This window comes from Kogia breviceps, chromosome 1 (assembly GCF_026419965.1).
Source record: "Kogia breviceps isolate mKogBre1 chromosome 1, mKogBre1 haplotype 1, whole genome shotgun sequence".
In the NCBI taxonomy this organism is placed as follows: domain Eukaryota; kingdom Metazoa; phylum Chordata; class Mammalia; order Artiodactyla; family Physeteridae; genus Kogia; species Kogia breviceps.
The window spans coordinates 164813163-164835962 of NC_081310.1; the positions used below are offsets into that span (position 1 = coordinate 164813163).

At 39.1% G+C, this 22800-nt stretch overlaps 1 protein-coding gene, 1 non-coding gene and 1 pseudogene across 4 annotated transcripts in view; 2 read left to right on the plus strand and 1 right to left on the minus strand.

Annotated features, from left to right (window-relative positions):
• TESK2 (testis associated actin remodelling kinase 2) overlaps window positions 1–22800 on the plus strand; it is a 134731-nt gene that overhangs the window by 52968 nt on the left and 58963 nt on the right. For 2 of the 3 annotated variants that reach the window (XM_059042855.2, XM_067008936.1), the window contains one exon: window positions 13209–13330. In XM_059042855.2, the coding sequence (XP_058898838.1) occupies window positions 13209–13330 (122 nt within the window). Of the gene's footprint in view, window positions 1–1589; window positions 1811–13208; window positions 13331–22800 lie in introns of those variants that run through there. The other variant, XM_067008939.1, reaches the window with a different exon arrangement.
• Window positions 16279–17011, plus strand: LOC131765561 (large ribosomal subunit protein uL30 pseudogene; annotated as a pseudogene).
• Window positions 21973–22045, minus strand: TRNAG-UCC (transfer RNA glycine (anticodon UCC)). The gene has a single exon. It is a non-coding gene; the product is annotated as a tRNA-Gly (tRNA).

A 22800-nucleotide genomic window follows, 5' to 3' on the forward strand; every position in this document is an offset into this window, starting at 1 on the left:
TTAGAGAATTAATGTAACCTTCAATATAAAGAATGGAATTAAAGGATAATGAATGTAGAGAAAACCCTTAATTGTACAATATTACTCTGGCATGAATGCAGTGTTTTATAGGAATTGAGCACATTTTTAATCATCAGAGAATGTTTTCAGTGTCAGAAACAGTTAAGGAAAAGAGTATGGACAGAGAAGACTAGAGCAGCAAGGACTGAATCTTCACAGGTCCCTTTACTTGGGGAGGATGTGGAGAAAAAAGAGACAAGCTGCAGTTAGAGACAGGTTCCTAAAGATAAGGGAAGCTACCAAACATAAATTCCAAGGGGCTGACACCATATTACGGAGATTTGCAAAAGAGAATAGAGGAAAGAACTTTCTTCCGATCTCCCACCACCTTTTAAAAAGGAGTTTAGGGGCTTCCCTGGTGGGGCAGTGGTTGAGAGTCCGCCTGCCGATGCAGGGAACACGGGTTCGAGCCCCGGTCCGGGAGGATCCCACATGCCGCGGAGTGGCTGGGCCTGTGAGCCATGGCCGCTGAGCCTGAGCGTCTGGAGCCTGTGCTCCGCAACGGGAGAGGCCGCGGCAGTGAGAGGCCCGCGTAACGCAAAAAAAAAAAAAAAAAAGGAGTTTAGCATTGAAAAGCCTGGGAGAAAGAGGATGATAGCAGTCCAAGGCTTCTTAGGGCTCTGCACCTTGGAAATGGTCTTTATTGCACATCCTTATTGTCTGTCAAAACTGCTTCTTGCTAAATTTCCTGTTGTTTTCCATGTTGCATTTATCTGGTTTTGCAAGCTCTTTGAGGTACAGGGGGTTTCAGAGATGGAGCTGTCATGGGGAGGTTCAGTTTTTTGGGGTGAAGTGATGTGTTTTAAAGGAGATTATTTGTATCACATGTGTTCTTAAGGTTTACACACAGTAGTGTATGATTGTAGCTTTTGTCCATATTCAGTACGTTTACTATTTCCTCCAGAGCTGATGTGGAAATTGGGCTGTAATTAGTAAAGAATTTTGCAGATGTGTCTGTGGGGTGAGCTCAGCACTAGGTGACATCAAGGGATAACTTAACAGGTAGAAAATTTTACTTTGTGCATGTTGCTATACAAAAGTATCTCCCAAGATCCTTTACCTTAATTGAAAAGCCAGCTGGAAACATACAAGTTGTATGTACAGCTTGGATTCACTCAGTGCATAGATGTATTTCTGTAGATGATATGATATATGTGAAGGCATGTGAGAGATATTATAAAAAGCTGATGTTAGAGTGTATTATTTTTGCAGTGAGGCAAGTGAGGGGGTTGATTGCTTCCTCTTTGAGACCTCATAGCACTCTGCTGATACTTCTGTTCTAGCATGTAATAAACATTGCAGTTATTTTCTATCTTAATCATTCATTCATTTACTCAGCAAATATTTAGTTAATGCTCATTAGGTGTAGGACATTGAGCTAGTGCTAGGGATAGAGAAATAAATAAAATCCTGCTCTGAAAGAGCTCTTTGCTTAGGGTGGAAGACAGGAAATGTATTTAAAATACAGTATTTGCTGAAACAGAGCCTTTAGCAAGAGCCTCAAATTGCTTAATAGATAGTTGCTGAGTGTGTGAAAGTATGCATAGGGTGCTGAGGGATTTAATAAGGGGCACCAGTACAAACCTTGTTTGAAGGGGTCAGAGAATGCTTTCCAGAGGTCACCCTTGAGTTTTCTTGAAGGAGAAGAAAGAGCTTGTCAGATAGACAAGCAGGGAAAGGGCATTTCAAGCATGAAGAAAAGCTTTCGCAGAGGCACAGAGGAATAAGAGCATGGAATATTTTCGGAATGGTGAGTGAAAAATTAGGTTTGGTTCAAGTCTGGTGGTTGCATGGAAAGAAATGGCAAGCCTGTGATGAGTCTAGAGAAGTAGGCAGAGACCCGAAAATGAAAAATTTCTGTAGATATGTTTATTTTATTAGTTTTTTTCTCCCCCAAATCAACTTTTGTTTTGTTGAACCTCTTTTTTGTTTCTTCATTTTCTATTTCATTAATTTTTTGTTTTTATCTTTATTATACTTTTTTCCCTAGAATCTTTAGTTGAACTCTAAATTATTTATTTTTAACCTTTTAAAGATCAGTTAGGATTGTCTTTGGCAGTATGCTACAGAAACCTGAACACAGTGGCTTTTTCAAATAATGTATTAATTTTTTTCAGGAAATCTTGAGAAATTCCTATGCTTTACAACTGCTTGAGGAAGTCATCAACAATCCAGGCTTCCTCTAGCTCTCTCTTTAGTGTGCAGCTTTTGTCCTTTTGGTTACAAGATAGCTGCTCTTGATGCAAGCGCCACATCTTTGCTTCAGGCTATAAAAAGGACAATTTCATCAGGAAAACATTAGCATTCCTAAAATCCCCCACCAAGTAATTCCCACTTACATCTCCTTACTAGGACTATGTCATCTGGCCACCCTAACTGCAAGGAAGATAGCCAGATTGAATGTTTTAATTAAGCACGATGCCACCTAATTGGAGTTATGTCAGTCAAGAAAAGGGGAAAATAGATGTTGGATAAACAATTAGTATTGCCCACTATGCTTATTTTTAATTATCTCTTTATTTTTGACTTTCAATTTTATTTCATAGTGGTCTGAGAATGTGATTCAACCATTATGATGTAGTAGCCATGGATTTTGGTAAATTGTTTCACGTACACTTGAAAAAATTAGCAAAACTTACCTTTGTTGGGACAAGATTAGATCAAGCATGTCAGTTTTGTTATTAAAATATACCATATCCATACTCATTTCTTGTCTGCTTAAGCTTTTAGTTTCTGAGAGGTATGTTAAAATATCCTATGAAGATTCTGGATTTGTCAAATTTGCCTTTTATTTTGTCAGTTTTTGTTTGGTATATTATAAGGGTATGTTGTTAGATACATACAAGATCATGATTATTATTTCTTGACAAAATAATTATTATGTAGTGTGCACACAGTGCGTTTTTCCTTAGCCCACTTGTTTTCAACCCTGTCAGGCTGAATGTTCTTTGCATTATCTGGGTTCAGATTCTGTCTCTGCCATTTACTAGGTCTCTCATCTTGAATAAGTCATTTAATCTCCCTTTGCCTCCGTTTCCATAGCTGTAAAATGGGAAATACTAATAATACTTATCTCACAGAATTATTTTGAGAATTAACTGAGTTAATACATCTAAAGCAGTTACACAGCAGAACCTAGTATGTAGCAACTGCTATAAATTTAACTATTATAGCAATTTTTAAAAACATAACTCTGAACTACCCTGAAATGAAATCGATAGGTAACTTTGGTAGTATTGCTTTATAATTATGTAACATCGACATGATACCCTAACTGTATGATAAATGAAAAGTAAAAGAAAATTAAATTGGTAAAAATGATTTCAACTTACACATTTTGGGGCCTGACTATGCTAGAAGACATAGTAAAGTGGTTAGATGCTTTTACCTTCTTAAACATGACAGGTTTAGTTTTAAGAGAGGACAGAAGCCACTCCATGCAAGGGGAAAAATTAAAGAGCAGAGATGCCAGTGAATATTAGAATAAAAGTGTAATAACAGGCCAGACTTATTTGTATGTAAGGGAAAGAGGTAGCTTCAGCTGAAATAGGAATAGCTTGCCAAGACAAACTACAGATTGATTAAGGAGAGAAAACAGGGAGGTTAAATATATCTTTGCCAACTTTATCAGAGTGTTTCTTTCTAAATGTTCATTTAACTGGAATGTTCCATCAGGAAAAATAGTTGGCAGAGTAGTCACATTGATAACTTTATTTGTGAGCAAAGCAAAAACACATTTCTTATTTATCCATGTTGTACTTTTGTGTTGGCCATGGGACATGTTCGATCTTAGTTCCCTGACCAGGGATCGAACCTGGGCCCCTGGCAGTGAAAGCGCCAAGTCCTAACCACTGGACAACCAGGATTCCCCACTTTTTATTTATATATTTGATTTTTAAATTTATTTTTATTTTTAATTTTATTTTTTGCGGTACTCGGGCCTCTCTCACTGTTGTGGCCTCTCCCATTGCGGAGCACAGGCTCCGGACGCGCAGGCTTAGCGGCCATGGCTCACGGGCCCAGCTGCTCCGCCGCACGTGGGATCTTCCCTGACCGGGGCATGAACCCATGTCCCCTGCATCGGCAGGCAGACTCTCAACCACTGCGCCAGCAGGGAAGCCCCTGATTTTTTAAAATAAAGGCTAAATAAATCACCATGTATATAAAAACTACACATGGATTCTGATACAGATGTTTTATATTGGGATTCAGAAGCATTATTGCCATTGGTGGTCTGATCTTCTGAAATGTTGACCAATTCTTAATGATATTCTTAACAAAACAAAAAAGCAATTTTCCTCAATTTACAGGTAGTTACAGTCCTAGGAAGTTCAGTATATATATATATATATATTTTTTATTTTATTTTTTTTTCTGTACGCGGGCCTCTCACTGTGTGGCCTCTCCCGTTGCAGAGCACAGGCTCCAGACGCGCAGGCTCAGCGGCCATGGCTCACGGGCCTAGCCGCTCCACAACATGTGGGATCTTCCTGGATCGGGGCGCGAACCCATGTCCCCTGCATTGGCAGGTGGACTCGCAACCACTGCGCCACCAGGGAAGCCCTCAGTATATTTTATTTTTTTATTTTTTAATTTTTAAATTTTTTTATTTTATTTTATTTTTTTTTTGCTGTATGTGGGCCTCTCCCATTGCGGAGCACAGCCTCCAGACGCGCAGGCTCAGCGGCCACGGCTCACGGGCCCAGCTGCTCCGCGGCACGTGGGATCTTCCCAGACCGGGGCACGAACCCGCGTCCCCTGCATCGGCAGACGGACTCTCAACCACTGCGCCACCAGGGAAGCCCCTCAGTATATTTTAAAACTATGCAAGATGACTTTGTTTTTACGTAAAATGGAGTTAGAATCCCAGCTTAGGTAATAATAAATATGTACTTTATTTACATGAATGTCTGGTAAGACATTTGCATTTCATACTGGACATGGAACAATGCTTCCTTGTGTGGTATTGTCCTGTAGCTGCAGGATGTCTAGCATCTCAGGCCTGCAACACTCCCTGCCACCAATCATTGTCATAACCAAAACACTTCACCTGAAAACTTCAAAGACACCTCTGAAGTGAAATGTTACAGCCTCCTTTGAAAACTACTGCTTTAAACTTTATTTGCCTAATACTAATGTTGCTATACCAGCTTACTGTATACTTACTGTACACTCACTGTGACTTCTTGGCTAGAACTCCTAAGCCACTTATCTAATAGTTAATTTAATGATTAATTACTTTGTTACAGTTCTTACCTTGTTGTCCTTTTTTTGTTATTTAATTCTCCCCTTGTTACTTCTCTGAGCTGGTCAGAGGTTTATGCTTTTCTCCCCCTCTAGAAAATAACCATCCCAACTCAAGTTATCCATTTAAATTCAGCAAACATTTTTTGAGCAGTCAACTACTAAATACTAGGCACTTTGCCAGAGAAGAGATTCTCAGTTTGGTTTCATACCACACTGCTAAAGGATGAAGTTATTGCATGTGATTTGTTATTTAAAATGGTTAAAGTATCAACATACGCAAATAATTTAATTTTAAAAACATAAATTAGAGTTGAATTAGAGGCACCCCTATATTTACTGTCACTCTCATTTGCACATTAATATGCTTACTTGAATGGAATAAAAATGGATAGAGTAGTAGCTAAGGGACATAGGATTGTATATAACCTGTAATCTGCTTTTTCTTTTTTTTTTTTTTTTTGCGGTACGCGGGCCTCTCACTGTTGTGGCCTCTCCCGTTGCGGAGCACAGGCTCCGGACACTCAAGCTCAGCGGCCATGGCTCATGGGCCCAGCCGCTCCGTGGCATGTGGGATCTTCCCAGACTGTGGCACGAACCCGTGTCCCCTGCATTGGCAGGCAGCCTCTCAACCACTGTGCCACCAGGGAAGCCCCAAATCTGCTTTTTCTATTCCAGAGTCTACTAGTGTCTGTTGATAGTTATGTAATAATTGCCATGCTTTTCTTTCCTGCTTACCTTTTAACCATTTTTGACAAAAATCTAGATTTGTCCATATGAGAAGAAGTCCTGTTTGTCAGAATGTGTGTTTTGGGGACAGGGGGAGCTGAATAACTATTCTGGGGATACAGAAATGAATAAGGCAGTCTTTGCTCTTAGGCATATAGGCAATTGTTCCATATGCAGTTGTAGATTCTGTGTCTCAGGGAGGAGGTAAGTTCAGGATCCTCCTAGTTGCCACTTTGAATTGGAACTGCCCTTAGGTATATTGGAGATAAATAGATAGGTAGACTAACAGCATACAATATGCAAGTGCTGTAACAGAGATAAATAAGAACAGAGTACTAAGAAAACAGAGTGGAGCCATCCAACTTTTCTTGAAATAAAGTAAGATTTTCCCAGGGAAAGTGATGTTTCTTATATCTTGAATAATTGAAGGGAATTTGGAAGGGAGATTGGTATAGGGCTCAGGGGGTTGAGGATTACATCAAGGCATTGAGAATAGCATGTGTCAAGGCAAGTAAGTGTGGAGAGGGTGATACCTTTGGAAAGAATTACAAATATTAGTATGTAATAACTAAAGGTAAGGGGAGAAGATGGTGGGAATATACAGGGAGCAGAAGATGGATTTAGTTTTGTTAAGGAGTTTGGACTTTATTCCCCAGGTAGTGGTGAGCTATTGAAGAATTTTAAGTTGGAGAGCAACAAGATAACTTTGCAATCTGGGGGCAAAGATTGCTGGAAGATCTGACAAACTGATGTCTCATGTTGATCTGTAAGAGCCTTCTCAACATCTAGCACAGTGCCTTGTATATAGAAGATGATCGTATTTGCTATTATTTGAATGTGGCTGAAAAGTCTCATGAAAGATTATCAATTACTTCCAGTTACTTACAGGCTGCATGCACACACTTGACTGACCTTTAGTTTGTGGTTTGTTCCTTTGTTTGTAGACCTTGAAGTCATCTTCAACACTAGTTTTATTTATTTATTTATTTTTGGCTGTGTTGGGTCTTAGCTGCTGCCCGCGGGCTTTCTCTAGTTGAGGCGAGCAGGGGCTACTCTTCCTTGTAGAGCGTGGGCTGCTGCTTTTTTTTTTTTTTTCTTTAAACATCTTTATTGGAGTATAATTGCTTTGCAATGGTGTGTGAGTTTCTGCTGTATAACAAAGTGAATCAGCTATACATATACATATATCCCCATATCTCCTCCCTCTTGCATCTCCCTCCCACCCTCCCTATCCCACCCCTCTAGGTGTACACAAAGCACCGAACTGACCTCCCTGTGCTATGTGGCAGCTTCCCACTAGCTAGCTATTTTATATTTGGTAGTGTATATATGTCCATGCCACTCTCTCACTTCGTCCCAGCTTACCCTTCCCCCTCCCTGTGTCCTCAAGTCCATTCTCTACATCTGTGTCTTTATTCCTTCCTGCCCCTAGGTTCTTCATGACCATATTTTTTTAGATTCCATATATATGTGTTAGCATATGGTATTTGTTTTTCTCTTTCTGACTTACTTCACTCTGTATGTATGGACCTTCACTCTAGGTCCATCCACCTCACTACAAATAACTCAATTTTGTTTCTTTTTATGGCTGAGTAGTATTCCATTGTATATATGTGCCACATCTTCTTTATCCATTTATCCGTTGTGGACACTTAGGTTGTTTCCATGTCCTGGCTATTATAAATAGAGCTGCAATGAACATTGTGGTACATGACTCTTTGAATTATGGTTTTCTCAAGGTATATGGTGCGCGGGCTTCTCATTGCAGTGGCTTTTTGTTGCGGAGCACAGGCTCTAGGCACACGGGCTTCAATAGTTGTGGCACTCGGACTCAGCAGTTGTGGCTTTGTTGCCACGGACTTAGTTGCTCCATGGCATGTGGGATCTTCCCAGACCAGGGCTTGAACCCATGTCCCCTGCATTGGCAGGTGGATTCTTAACCACTGTGCTACCAGGGAAGTCCCATGGGAACTTTTAAAATCTGTAGAAAATTGAAAGACTAATGCAATAAACCTCTGTAAGTCCCTTCAACTAGAATCACCAATTATTAGTATTTTGTTACATTGCTTTATCTCTCTGTATTTTTTCCGGCAAACCACTTGAAAGCAAATTGCAGACATCATGACACTTAAATACTTTAGTATGTATCTTCCAAGAATATATTCTCCTACAAAGCCATAGTATCACTATTTATACCTTAGATAATTAACCTTAATTCAGTAAAATAATTTAATATACAGTCCCTAATAAAAATTTCCCTGGGAATTCCCTGGTGGTCCAATGGTTAGGACTCAGCACTTTTACTGTCGGGGCCTGGGTTCAATCCCTGGCTGGGAAGCTAAGATCCCACAAGCCTCAGGGCACAGCAAAAAATTTAAAATAAATAAATAAATAATTCCATTAAAAAATTTTTTTCCTGTTTGCCTCCAAAAAGTCTTTTACAGCTTTTTTTGACCCAGAATCCAGTCAAGGTTTCATGCATTTCATTTCAGTTGTTATGACTTTTAATCTCTTTTAATCTGGAATATTCCCCCACACTTTGTTTGAAGAGTACCATCCAGTTGTCTTTTAGATATTCTGAATATGTCTAGTTTTTTTCTTATAATTAGATTTGAGTTAAACATTTTGGCAATTATAATACATTGTATCAGAAGGTTGATAATGTTGCATGCCTTACTTTCATAATGCTAAATAAGATCCCTTGGTTAAGTGCTAGCCGGCAGACTTCTCCATTGTAAAGGTACCTTTTCCCCTTTGTAATAAATAAACAGTCTCAGGGGCATATACAGATTTGAATATTGCTATTTTTACTTAAAATTACAAGTGTACATTTTCTGTATCATCTCAAACTCACCTGATATGCTAAATTCTTATGAACATATAGTTTCTTATTTTTATTAAAAACAACACCTATTTATTTGAATGTTTACTATGTGCCAAGCACTGTGTTAAGTATTTTATACACATTATTTTGTTTATCTAACATAACAATATCATTTTATCCTCCATGTGAGACAGAAACTATTATTCTCTTCATTTTACAACAGAAGACTTCAATGAGAAGTCACTCTAATAAGTGTTAAAACTTGGATTCGGTCTGCTCATCTCCAAAGCTTGAGTACTTCACCACTCTGCTATGCTCTTCTTTAGAAAGTGGATTTGAAGATCCTGTGGTAGCATCAGATGAGTTTAAAAGTCAAGGACAGGTAGTAATTTCCTTACCTTGGTGATCCTCTCCCTTCCCCTTCCCTCCTCACATCTCCTCTTCTCTTTTCTTTCCATCTCTTCTTTCTTTTCTTCCTTACCTTCCTTCTTTTATTTATAATTGTGATAAAGTATATATAACATAAAATTTACCATCTTAACCATTTTTAAGTGTGTAGTTCAGTTCACATTTTTGTGCTACACTCTCCAGAACTCTTTTCATCTTGCGAAGCTGAAATTCTGTACCAATTAAACAACTCCAAATTCCTCCCCTCCCCACAATGCTTAGCAACCACCATTCTGCATTCTTTCTGTATGAGGAATCTAGGAACCTCATATAAGTGGAATCATACAGTATTTGTCATTTTGTGACTGGCTTAGTTCCCATAGCATAATATCTTCAAGGTTCATCCGTGTTGCAGCATGTGTCAGAATTTCCTTCCTTTTTAAGGCTGAATAATATTCCATTATGGTATATACCACATTTTGTTTATCTGTTCATCTGTTGACGGATGGATTGCTTTTGCCTTTTGGCTATTGTAAATAATGCTGCTATGAACTTGGGTGTACAAATATTTTTTCAAGACCCTGTTTTCAATTATTTTGGGTATATACCCTAAGTAGAATTGCTGGATCATATGGCAATTCTATATATTAAAAAAAAATTAAAGATATTTAAAGATATCAATCTCTTGGGAATCCTCTTAGTAGTAGTAACAATGGTCTATGTGTAGAGGACAAACTTAGGCAGAAATAGGTCTTCCCTTTAATCTGAAAATCTAAGTAGATTTGAGGGCTAATTAATTTTCTTGGTTTTGACAACTTGGAATGAAGATCCTCCTGCATTTAGGCAGGTTCCCTGTATTCTGTAAACCTCTAAATTTGATGGTACTTTTTTCTTTATCACCTGTAGTCTGTTCTGTACTTGAAAAAAATCTATCCAAATCTATTAATTCTTGGAGGTGACACTGAAGTCCCATGAAGTTTTTCCCCAAGTGCATCAACATTCATATAAATACCTCTCATGCTGTATTTGATTCTTTATTCTCTTTCTTATCTGACTAGTCATATAGCTTATTGTTTGTCCCTTTCTAGATGGTAAACTCCAGAAAATTTAAGCCAAACCTTATACTACTTTCCTGTTTGCATCCTCCCCCCAAATCTCTGCCACCAAAAAGAGAAAAACAAAGAAAAGCACCACCCCCCAAAGAAATTACCTGGATAAATAAATGATTCACTGGCCTTAGAAAGTACATTAGAAGTATCATTTAACTAACTGTTGTTGCTGTTGTTTTCACTGCGCCCTTATGATGTGCCAGGCCTTCTACGCACTGCAAGACAAAGACTAATACAACATAGAGCCTGGTCTCAAAATGCTTTATAGCCTAGCAAGGAGGTAATTTATGTACAGAACTATGTGATTAGTGGTATAGTGGTGTTCCAAATGTTGTTCTGAGGCAGTATAAAGAGGGATACCACAAATAGTTCCTAGAGAGAGTCAAGGAAGACTTCAGAGAGGAAGGGGATATTTGAGTGTGACCTTCAAAGATAGGTAGAATTTGAGGGGCTAAGAAGAAAAAAGAAAAATATTTTATGCAAATGAAAGACAACTACAGTGTTATGGACATGTTCATCACTTGTTTAAGGAAGTAAGGTTTTTTATGAGTAGTTTGAAACAGATTTTTATCCCTAAATTTCGTACATTATTTTAATATTAAACTTTCTTTTATTTATTTATATATTTATTTATTTATTTGGTTGCACTGGGTCTTGGTTGCGGCAGGCGGGCTCCTTAGTTGAGCTCCAGGGCTCCTTAGTTGCAGCTCACTGGCTTCTTAGTTGCAGCACATGGGATCCTTAGTTGTGGCAGGCGAACTCTTAGTTGCAGCATGCATTTGGGATCTAGTTCCCTGACCAGGGACTGAACCCAGGGCCCCTGCATTGGGAGCGTGGAGTCTTAGCCACTGTGCCACCAGGGAAGTCCCAATATTAAACTTTCTTAAAAGCAGACTTAAAAAAAAAACAACTCAGTGATAGTTTTCAGATGATGAAAAAAAAAAGGAGTGAGTTTCAGAATGGAGAGCCCTTATTACAACACAGATGTTTTCTGTAAATAGAGTTGGAAAAATACTGTCAGTGTGTTCTTTGTATATAAATGTCTCTTTTAACTTATCCATGCAGGATCTGAAAAGGAAAGCCAGTTCTCTTTCATCAATCACGAGGTACATGACAACAGAATCATTGATGCACTAGGAAGAGAGTTGGGTTCCAAATCTCACTAAGTGATCTAGAAGAGGGGAGAGACAGCCAGTGTTCTGCCTCAGTTCTTCTGATCAGGGTTGCTGTGGTTCTGAGTGTTTTGCTTCTTCCTTCCCCTTCTTGTGTCTGGCTACTCTGAAGCATTGTTTCTTTGAATTTTAAGATAAGTTGTGATGTCTGTTCTATATTAATACTAAACTTCTGGGGCTATTGTCATGTCAAAGAATTTCTGGAGATTGAAGAATTAAGTAGATTGTCATGATTTCTACTGGAATTTCCACTTGGTCAACTGGAAATAATATACTGAAACAATACTCTGAAAGTCCATAGGATGATGACATTTTTGCATAGCAAGTCCCTGTTGTGCATGATCTGAAGTGAATTTTTTTTAATCATTCTTTTTTTTTAAAAATTTATTTTATTTTTGGCTGAGTTGGGCCTTTGTTGTTGCACACAGGCTTTCTCTAGTTGCGGCAATCAGGGGCTACCCTTTGTTGCCATGTGCAGGCTTCTCATTGCGGTGGCTTCTCTTGTGGAGCACGGGCTCTAGGCATGTGGGCTTCAGTAGTTGTGGCACGTGGGCTCAGTGGTTGTGGTGCATGGGCTTAGTTGCTCTGCAGCATGTGGGATCTTCCCGGACCGGGGCTCAAATCCGTGTCCCCTGCATTGGCAGGTGGATTCTTAATCACTGCTCCACCAGGGAAACCCTGAAATGAATTTTTTTTAACCAGAAAATAATGAGGTCCTTGGTACTTCATAACTTTTCTACTGTCTCATTCATAATTTCTCAGTAGAAAACACATATCTAAGTGAATAATTGAGCTTTTTTTGGGTAAGGCAAAATATTTTCTCTGATAGTCTCATTTTGCTACTACTGACACCACATTTAGAGGCTGAAAACATAGTTAATTTTCTTGCAAGTATTGTGTTTCTTTTTAAACCTGTTGAGTGTGCATTGAAATTATAAAATAATATTTTTACATGTAAAATAGATTGAATCTACAGAGAATGAACGTTTTAGAAGTAGACTTTGCTCTGTGCATATGGGTAATAGTGTGAGTGGTGTGGCTCATGTTTTTATATCTGACTTGAGTGTGTGTAAATAATTATAAGGTACTTTGTGTTGGGTTACTACACTGTTAGCTCCAAAGGATTCACTGTCTTCTTTCTATATTTAACATGCAATACATTTTTTTCTTATAGATACACATTTTATGGTGCTTGGGGGAGATTTTGAGGATGTGGGTTTAGTGTCCTATAAAGACAGTTTTATAGTTCATTATGTGTTATATAAGGCTTATGTATGAATCTTTTCTGTGCACAATTAAAATTCCACAAAAGAGAACTTTTCCTTTCAGTTTGCTAAGACTCAGCAATGTTGGCCTTAAGAAACCAGTCTAATAAATTTTCCCCATTTTTTCCTAAGGTATTTTGTTTTTATTTTAAAGACATGATTTCTTGAGGTATTATTAACAATGTATTTCTAGCCAGCTTAACGTGAAACAATTTTGGTCTTCAATGGAATAAATCTATCTTTGTTAATGGAAGTGAGACCCTAATGTAATCAGAGTTTATAGAAAAACATCCCTTACCATGTCTATTTTATCTAAATTGGCAGTAAAACATCTTGGCATGTTCTACACGTGGAGGCTTTGACCTCATATATAGCTGCCGCCCTTGAGCCTCTTTTTTTGTCCCATTTTATTTTCTAGGTGCGCCACCGAGCTTCTGGCCAGGTGATGGCTCTTAAGATGAACACGTTGAGCAGTAACCGCGCAAACATGCTGAAAGAAGTGCAGCTCATGAATAGACTCTCCCATCCCAACATCCTTAGGTAATGGCTTTTCCTTCCTTCTGGGGATCAGTGAGAAAGCCGAAACATTATTGGAGACTTGTTAGAATAGTATTAAAAGCTGAAAAGAGAGATTCAAGATTTCACGCTAAATCTGGCTTGCTGGGGTTTAGCTGTGCTCTAGGTCTTTTTCTACCTACTGAGACTTAATTTTCTGGTAATCAACTGCATTTAATAGGGCAACTTAGGACTTCCCTGGTGGTCCAGTGGCTAAGACTCCGCACTCCTAACGCAGGGGACCCGGGTTTGATCCCTGGTCAGGGAACTAGATCCCACGTGCTGCAACTAACAGTTCGCATGCCACAGCTAAAAATCCCGCATGCCACAACTAAAAGATCCCGTGTGCTGCAGCTAAGACCCAGCGCAGCTAAATAAACAAACAAATAAATAAATAAAATATTAAAAAAAAATAAGACAACTTCCTTATGTCTCTCAAATTGCTTTAGTCTTAGTAGCAGCTCATTAGAGTAGTTGTTACCTATTGCTGAATTGGTAATTTATCCAAGAGAGATGATTTTAGTGGTTATTTAATGTTCTTAAATTGGTTTAGGAGGAATCATAATTAAATCAATGACAATAAAAATAAAATTATGCCCCCAGGCTATCTACTCTTAACTGTTAGCACTCACTTGAGGAGACATAGTTTACCGCGGGCCTCTCACTGTTGTGGCCTCTCCCGTTGCGGAGCACAGGCTCCGGACGCTCAGGCTCAGCAGCCATGGCTCACGGGCCCAGCTGCTCCGCGGCATGCGGGATCCTTCCGGACCGGGGCACAAACCCGTGTCCCCTGCATCGGCAGGTGGGCTCTCAACCACTGCACCACCAGGGAAGCCCCATAGTTTACCTTTTTAAAAGAGAATTATTCGTATGTATAATAAGGTTATATAATCATTACTTTCTAGTAATCAGTACAGTCAGCTCTCCATATCGGCAGGTTCTGCATCCACAAATTCAACCAATCACAGCCTGAAAATATTTGGGAAAAAAAATTCCAGAAAGTTCCAAAAGCAATACTTGAATTTGCTGTGCCTAGCAACTGTTTACATAGCATTTACATTGTATTTACAGCTATTTATATAGCATTTATATTGTATTAGGTATTGTAAGTAATCTAGAGATGATTTAAATATATGGGAGTATATGCATGTGTGTAGTTATATGTGAATACTATGTCTTTTTATATAAGAAGTTGGGCATCTGTGGATTTTGGTATCCTCACAGGTTAGGGGGTGGGGTGGTCCTAGAACCAATGCCCTGAAGATACCAAGGGGTTACTGTATATGAATCTTTCTCACTCTATCTTGACTTTTTTTTTTTTTCTTTTTTTTGTGGTACGCGGCCCCTTACTCCTGTGGCCTCTCCCATTGCGGAGCACAGGCTCCAGACGCGCAGGCTCAGCAGCCATGGCTCACGGGCCCAGCCGCTCCGCGGCATGTGGGATCTTCCCAGACCGGGGCACGGACCCGTGTACCCTGCATCGGCAGGCGGACTCTCAGCCATTGCGCCACCAGGGAAGCCCTATCTTGACTTTTTTAAAAAAATAAATTATTTTTTTATTTTTGGCTGCATTGGGTCTTCTTTGCCGTGTGCAGGCTTTCTCTAGTTGCGGCGAGTGGGGGCCACTCTTCGTTGCGGCGTGCGGGCTTTTCATTGCGGTTGCTTCTCTTGTTGCGGAGCACGGGCTCTAAGCATGCAGGCTCTATAGCTCAGGCTCAATAGTTGTGGCACAAGGGCTTAGTTGCTCCGCGGCATGTGGGATCTTCCCAGACCCCGGCTCTAACCTGTGTCCCCTGCATTGGCAGGAGAATTCTTAACCATTGTGCCACCAGGGAAGTCCCTATCTTGACTTTTTAGTGAGGTGAGTATATTTCTAAATGAAACCAAATAAGAAAATTTAAGTCAATATATATTAAAGTAGGGCATATGTATAAGAGAGTTGGAAAAGTTAAAAGTGCAATTTACTTATTAGGGTTGTTTAAGGCTAATATTTATATTGGATTAAAGAGAAATCATATAACAAGTATGACTTACATGTGTCGTCAGTGATAGAAAATTATGGAATTAGATTATACTGCTTACTTGAAACTTTATACCTTTGTATAGAATTATTGACTTCCTAGTCCACTACAAAAATGTTCAGCCAGTAATTTTATTTATTTATTTTAAAAATAAATTTATTTATTTAATTTATTTTTGGCTGTGTTGGGTCCTCATTGCTGTGCTCAGGCTTTCTATAGTTGTGGTGAGCTGGGGCTACTCTTTGTTTCGGGGCGCGGGCTACTCTTTGTTTTGGTGCTCAGGCTTCTTATTGCGGTGGCTTCTCTTGTTGCGGAGCATGGGCTCTAGGCACGTGGACTTCAGTAGTTGTGGTGCGTGGGCTCAGTAGTTGTGGTTCGCAGGCGCTAGAGCGCAGGCTCAGTAGTTGTGGTGCACGGGCTTAGTTGCTTAGCGGCATGTGGGATCTTCCCAGACCAGGGCTCGAACCTGTGTCCCCTGCATTGGCAGGCAGATTCTTAACCACTGCATGACCGGGGAAGTCCCAAGTTGGATTCTTTTTTTTTTTTTGTGGTAAGCGGGCCTTTCACTGTTGTGGCCACTCCCACTGCGGAGCACAGGCTCTGGACGCACAGGCTCAGTGGCCATGGCTCACGGGCCCAGCCGCTCCGCGGCATGTGGGATCTTCCTGGACCTGGGCACGAACCGGCGTACCCTGCATCGGCAGGCGTACTCTCAACCACTGCGCCACCAGGGAAGCCCCAAGGTGGATTCTTTACCACTGGACCACCAGGGAAGTCCCTGGAACTTGAATTTTAATAAGATTTTATAAGATAGGGAAGGAACTCAGGAGCAAAATAATAATAATAAATAAAGCACAGAGATAAAAGCGCAAAGCTTTTTGAGGAGTCAGTGAATTAAAAACACATTTGGCTATGGAAGGTGCGGAAGAGGAGAAAAATAATGTTCCTGCTGTGCCAGAAACCCTTAAGAAAAAGTAAAGGAATTTTGCAGAGCTGAAGACCAAGTGTCTGGGAAAGAAGTTTGCCCAAAAGATGCTTCAAAAGGCAAGGATGAAGCTTGTCTATGAAGAATCTAAGTGCTATCACAAAGAGTATAGGCAGATATACAGAACTGAGATTCTAATGGCTAGGATGGTAAGAAAAGCTGGCAACTTCTATGCACCTGTGTAACCCAAATTGGCATCTGTCATCAGGATCAAAGGATCAGTGGTGTGAGCCCAAAGGTCTGAAAGACGTTACAGCTCCGTACCTTTGCCAAGTCTTCAATGGCACCTTTGTTAAGATCAACAAGGCTCCACTTAACATGCTGAGGACTGTGGAACCATATATTTAGTGGGGGTAACTGAACCTGAACTCAGTAAATGAATTCAGGTGTGGTTATGGCAAAATCAACCAGAAGCAAATTGCCCTGACAGATAATACATTGATTGCCTTATCTCTTGGTAAATATGGCATTATCTACATGGAGGATCTGATTTATGAGACCTATACTGTTGGAAAATGCTTCAAAGAAGCAAGCAACTTCCTGTGACCCTTCACATTATCTTCTCTGTGAGGTGGAATGAAGAAAAAGACCACCCATTTTGTAGAAGGTGGAGTTGCTGGCAACAGGGAAGACCAGATCAACAGCTTGTTAGAAGGATAAACTAAGATAACCTATTATGATGATTTTTGTGATCTGGTCAGTTAAGTAACAGTGACTGCTTTCAGATTGAAAAAAAAATTTTTTTTGACTAATAATAACAATGAGAAAACCACCATTTCTTGAAGTCTTTGTCATATGCTGCATGCTTTACCTATTAAAAGATTTAATTGTCATAACCATTCTCCATTGAAGAAACTGAGGCCAAGAGATTATGTGTTGGCTGAGGTCTGTGACTCTGAGGTCTGGGCTCTTTCTACCATGCTTCTAGAAGAACTCTTTCTGTCATGCCTCTCCTAGAGGGTTTGATGGGATAGTACTGGTAGATAAACGTGGAAAGGTAGAATTGGGCCAGACTATTCAGAAATGTTTTGCATAAAGCCAAGAATATTTTATTTTATTGGATAAAATATATATTTTATTGGATTCTGAGCAGGGACTAGATGACAGAGCGTAAATGGTGGCAAATGTGGAATGGTTTAGTGTTGGGGAGACTGGTGGCCAAGAGATCAGTTAGGGGGCATCTACAGTGTTTGAGAGTGAGATGGTTGAGTCCTGATTTGATGTTCTGCTTAGGAATTTTTTTAAAAAATTTATTTATTTATTTTTGGCTGCATTGGGTCTTCGTTTCTGCGCACCAGCTTTCTCTAGTTGTGGCAAGCAGGGGCTACTCTTCGTTGCGGTGTGCAGGCTTCTCATTGTGGTGGCTTCTCTTGTTGTGGAGCAGGGGCTCTAGGCATGTGGGCTTCAGTAGTTGTGGCACGTGGGCTCAGTAGTTGTGGCTTGCGGGTTCTAGAGCGTAGGCTCAGTAGTTGTGGTACATGGGCTTAGTTACTCTGCAGCATCTGGGATCTTCCTGGACCAGGGTTCGAACCCGTGTCCCCTGCATTGGCAGGCGGATTCTTAACCACTGCGCCACCAGGGAAGTCCCTGCTTAGGAATTCTTAAGCTGATTATATTTTTATCTTGTTTAAAAAGTAGTATTTTTATTGTTTTATTATTATTGTAGAAGGGATACATCATCACTATGGAACATTTAGAAAATAGAATTAGCAAAAACAGGAAAATAAACATTTTCCTTAATCTCAGCATCTAGGGATCAAACTAGTGTTAACATTTGGTATATTTCCTGCTAATCTTTTTTATTCACCACTTCTTTTTTAAAATTCTCTTCACTATGAACTTGATTGGTGACTGCATGGGAAGATTGACTTTAAACAAATTTTATTCCATGACAGCAAAATTTAAAAATATAGTTGTTATAGGGACTTCCCTTGTGATCCAGTGGTTAAGACTTTGCCTTCCAATGCAGGGGGTGCAGGTTCGATCCCTGGTTGGGGAGGTAAGATCCCACATGCCTAGAGCCCATGCCTAGAGCCAAAAAACCAAAATATGAAACAGAAGCAATATTTAGCAAATTCAACAAGGAACTTAAAAATGGTCCACGTCAAAAAAATCTAAAAAAAAATAAAAATATAATTGTTATATAAGAAGCAGAATAGTATAGTATAATGATTAAAAACGGAGGCTCTAGATTCTAGATCAAGCTGCCTGGATTCAAATTGTGGATCTTGGGAAAGTTACTTAACCTCTGAGATCCTTAGTTTTCCCATCTATAATGAGGTAAGTTACAGTAAATCCCTTATAGAGTTGTTATTGAGGATTAATTTAGTTCATATAAAGCATGTGGCTTGTGTTAAGTGCCCAGTAAATGTTAGCCATTATTAGTTTCTTTTCCTCTGGCTAGTTTTTTAAATGTCTCATTGCATCCCATCTGTCTTTTATCATTCATTCACTCACCAAGCATTTGTTGAGGGTCTGCTGCTGTTTTTTTGTCGTTTTTGTAAAAATTTATTCATTTATTTATTTTGGCTGCCCTGTGTCTTAGTTGTGGCACTCAGGATCTTCATTGTGGCGTGCGGGGTCTGTTTTTTTTTTTTTTTTTTTTTTTTTTTTTTTTTTTTTCAGCATGCATGAGGGATCTAGTTCCCTGATCAGGGATCGAACCGAGACCCCCTGCATTGGGAGCGCAGAATCTTACCTGTGGACCACCAGGGAGGTCCTTGCAGCTGTTTTTAATACATTCAAGGGTTTTCTGCTAGAGTAATGCTGTTGAATAGAATAAAACTTTCTGAAATGATGGAAATGTTCTTTATCTGTGCTGTCCAATAGCCACACGTGGCTAATGAGCATTGAAATGTGGCTAGTACAAACAACGAACTAAATTTAAATTACCCCATGAAGCTTAGTGGCTACTATATTGGACATCCTGGCCCACAGTCCATGTACATCTTTGCTCTTTTTCACTAAATATATATGTGTTTCAGCCTAGAAACGTGGTGGTGTGATGAATACCATTCTTATTCTGATGTCACCTTGATCTACTTTCTTAGCCTGTCTTTTGCTCAGGAATGACACACCTTTCCCTTTTATACAAAAAAATCATATTCTTTGCTGTCAGCTAAGTTTTCTAATATGTAAAAGGTAGTGTTAATTCTATCTTGATCTTCACAATAAACCAACAAATGAGATAATGTACATAAAGCCTATGGATTTGTTATAATCCATAGTAAGCATGAAAATTATTGATTATTGTTAACCATGGTGGGTTTGCCCTCTGATGGTGACTTTTTTTGTTCTTCATAAGCCATCTGTCCCAAATATAGTGCAGTTAAAAGCATGGATATGGATTACCTTTTTAAAGAAGTTCTAGTTGTTTATATCTTTCATGTTTTTGTGTCTTTACTTTCATTGTATATTTTGAATACAACAAAAGGAAATTATCCTACCAGGGGCCTAGAGCAAGCAGTGTCCTCCTGGCTTTTGTTACCCAGAGGAGTACTATAGCAGTAGAAGCATTTTTTATACTTCCCTAGGATGCCTTAAATGTCAAACAACAAATAACTATGTTCCAGTCTCAAAATTCTTAGAGTTTTTATTTCCTAAATGCTTTTCAAGTTGTCTTAGAAATTTATTGTTAATACTTTATATTTTTTATAATTCAAATTTTTTGTTACTGTTTGTTAGTATGGCTCTTAGTCTATTTTCAAGCTGTTAGTATAGGTTAGTTAGTTTTTATAGGTGCAAAAGCTGAGGCAGAAGTATGAACCAGTTTTCCCTCATACTGAGATTATGAGATTTAAATTGGGATGAATCCATCTCTTGGAACCCTAGGATTTTCACAGATATGCCTCCTCAGGGGCTTGACCCCAGCAGGGAGGTTGCTGAGCAGATGAGGCTTTTGGTTTCCATTTTTGCTTCATCCAGCCAGAGTAGCTTCACTTTGTATCTGTTTTATATTGAACTTCCATATAGGAATTTTGAAGAAAAGGTCTCCACTTAAAAACAAAGAAAAAGTTGAAAATTGCTGCATTAGTGATTTTGAAGGCCTACTTGGGAAAAAAGGATATCTGTATGACCTGCCAGATGGTGGGCATCTAATCCTCTGGGCATGGCTTGGTCCTCTGCTGGCACAGCTATTTTGTGCCCAGCAGGAGTGAGTGAGCTGAATTTTTGCAGTTTTATTTCTCTCTTTTTCTTGACCCCAACCTCCCTACTTCCTCTTTTCCTTTTATCTTTCTCCCTCCTAAGATTTCTAGTTGGAAGGAAAGGAGTGGACCTGACAAGTCATAGCGGCAAGTAGGTGTGTATATTTTGTTTGTGTGTATGTATTTTTTTTTAATACATGGATACAGTTAAGATTGGTTGTTTTATCATCAGTTGCTCTAATTTATCAGTTAAAAAAAAAAAAAAAGAACAATGAAGTGCTTTGTTGAGTGCAAGGACTGATAGTTTGGGCCTCTTGTGAATAAGGTTGTTTATGCCAGGAAGTCTTATGCTCAAGATCTGTAACCCAATACCATGCCTTGCTCACTTCCACTCCCCAATGGCCTTTTTGAGGACCTGTACCAAGATTTGTTCTCATACCTCTTTGTTATTCTTCATGCCATGAGAAATTTAATATTTCTTTTAGACTCCTTGATCACATTCTCATGCTTACTTTTCTTAAGGCCACATTCTGAATTTATTTTCCTATCTACCAATTTTTTTCAGAATTGTTTTAACTCCCCTTCAGAATCCATTTGCAACAATATGATGACCATTTTGTTAAAATGAAGAATATGCTTTCAAATAACCAAATATTTGTTTGGAACTGCTCAGTCCAGTCCTGTGCTAAGTAATATCATGGTGAATAGAAGAGAAGTAGAGGGCTGTCTCCCAGACAGTCTCCTGAGGAAGCAAACTGTACATTTAGGAAACAGATTAATATCCGCTAATGCTATGAGGATACGGCAGGGTATTTTCCCAGTCTCAGCTATTAAGAGAGCACTCTTTCCAGTTACCCATTATGAAAATCCCGAAGTCATCTTTGGTTATTCCTTGCTTCTAATCAGAAGCTAAGCTCCTGATTCTAAATCTTCAAAGACATTTGCATCTGTTCCTTCCTTTATGCATCTGTCAGTTCAGTCCTCTTCACTTTTGCCTGGAGTGAGTTATTTTTCCTATCTTTTTGCCCACCTTTTCACTCTTCCTGATACATAGCTCTAATTGTATAGCTTATTTCTTAAAAACCTTTTGTGGCTCCCATTTATTTCAGAATTGAGTCAAAAATTCTTTAGGCTGACAGCTAATGTCTGATCTGTTTTTCCAGTCTTATCTTCAACTATTCCTCTTATGCACTTAACACCACTCCATGATTTCCTAATTGTGTTCCCTTGGACAAGTTATTTGACCTCTGGACTTTGGTTTCTCCTTTTGTTAAAAGAGGGGAATGGACCAGGTTAGAAATCACATTGAGTTAATGTTGAATAATTTTTATTTTTTATTTTATTTTATTTTTAAAATATTTATTTATTTAATTGGCTGTGCTGGGTCTTAGTTATGGCATGTGGGATCCTTGTTGCTGCATGTGGACTCTTAGTTGCGGCAGGCAGTCTCAGTTGCAGCATGCATGTGGGATCTAGTTCTCTGACCAGGGATTGAACCTGGGCCCCCTGCATTGGAAGCACAGAGTCTTAACCACTGGACCACCAGAGAAGTCCCTGAATAATTTTTAAATGATCAGGTTTGAAAAATATATTATCTCAGAGTGTGTGTGTGTGTGTGTGTGTGTGTGTGTGTGTGTGTGTGTGTGCTGTTCAGAATAAATGGGAAGCATTTAAAAATGATGGATTGGGACTTCCCTGGTGGTCCAGTGATTAAGACTCTGTGCTTCCAATACAGGGGGCCCAGGTTCAATCCCTGGTCAGAGAACTAGATCCCTGCCGCAACTAAAGATTCCACATGTTGCAACTCAAAGATCTCATGTGTTGCAACAAAGATCCCATATGCCTTAACTAAGACCCGGCTCAGCCAAATAAATAAATTTTTAAAAAGTATTTTAAATAAATAAATAAATAAAAATGATGGATTAAAGTGTATGTTTTTGATTTTATCATTGTAATCCTAGTGAGTAACTAGGTGAAAGAGTGTCAATATAGCCCTCAAAGCAAATTTTATAATACTAGCATATTGGTAAGGGGGGGGGGTCTTAATATTGTTTTCTTTTCTCTGTACTAAGGTAGAAAGTCTAATGACTTAGGAATTGAGTCTAAGTTCTAATTTCATATAACCAGAAAGTTTCTGTAAAATAAAATGTGGAATAAGTTTCAGTACCGTTTATGTCATCATCTGTGGAGAGTGAAGTAGTACAACCCCAGAAAGAAGGTGATTTTTAAAAAAATTATTGAGATATAACTGACATATAATGGAAGATGATTTTTAATATAAACAATGGCTACCATTTATTGAGT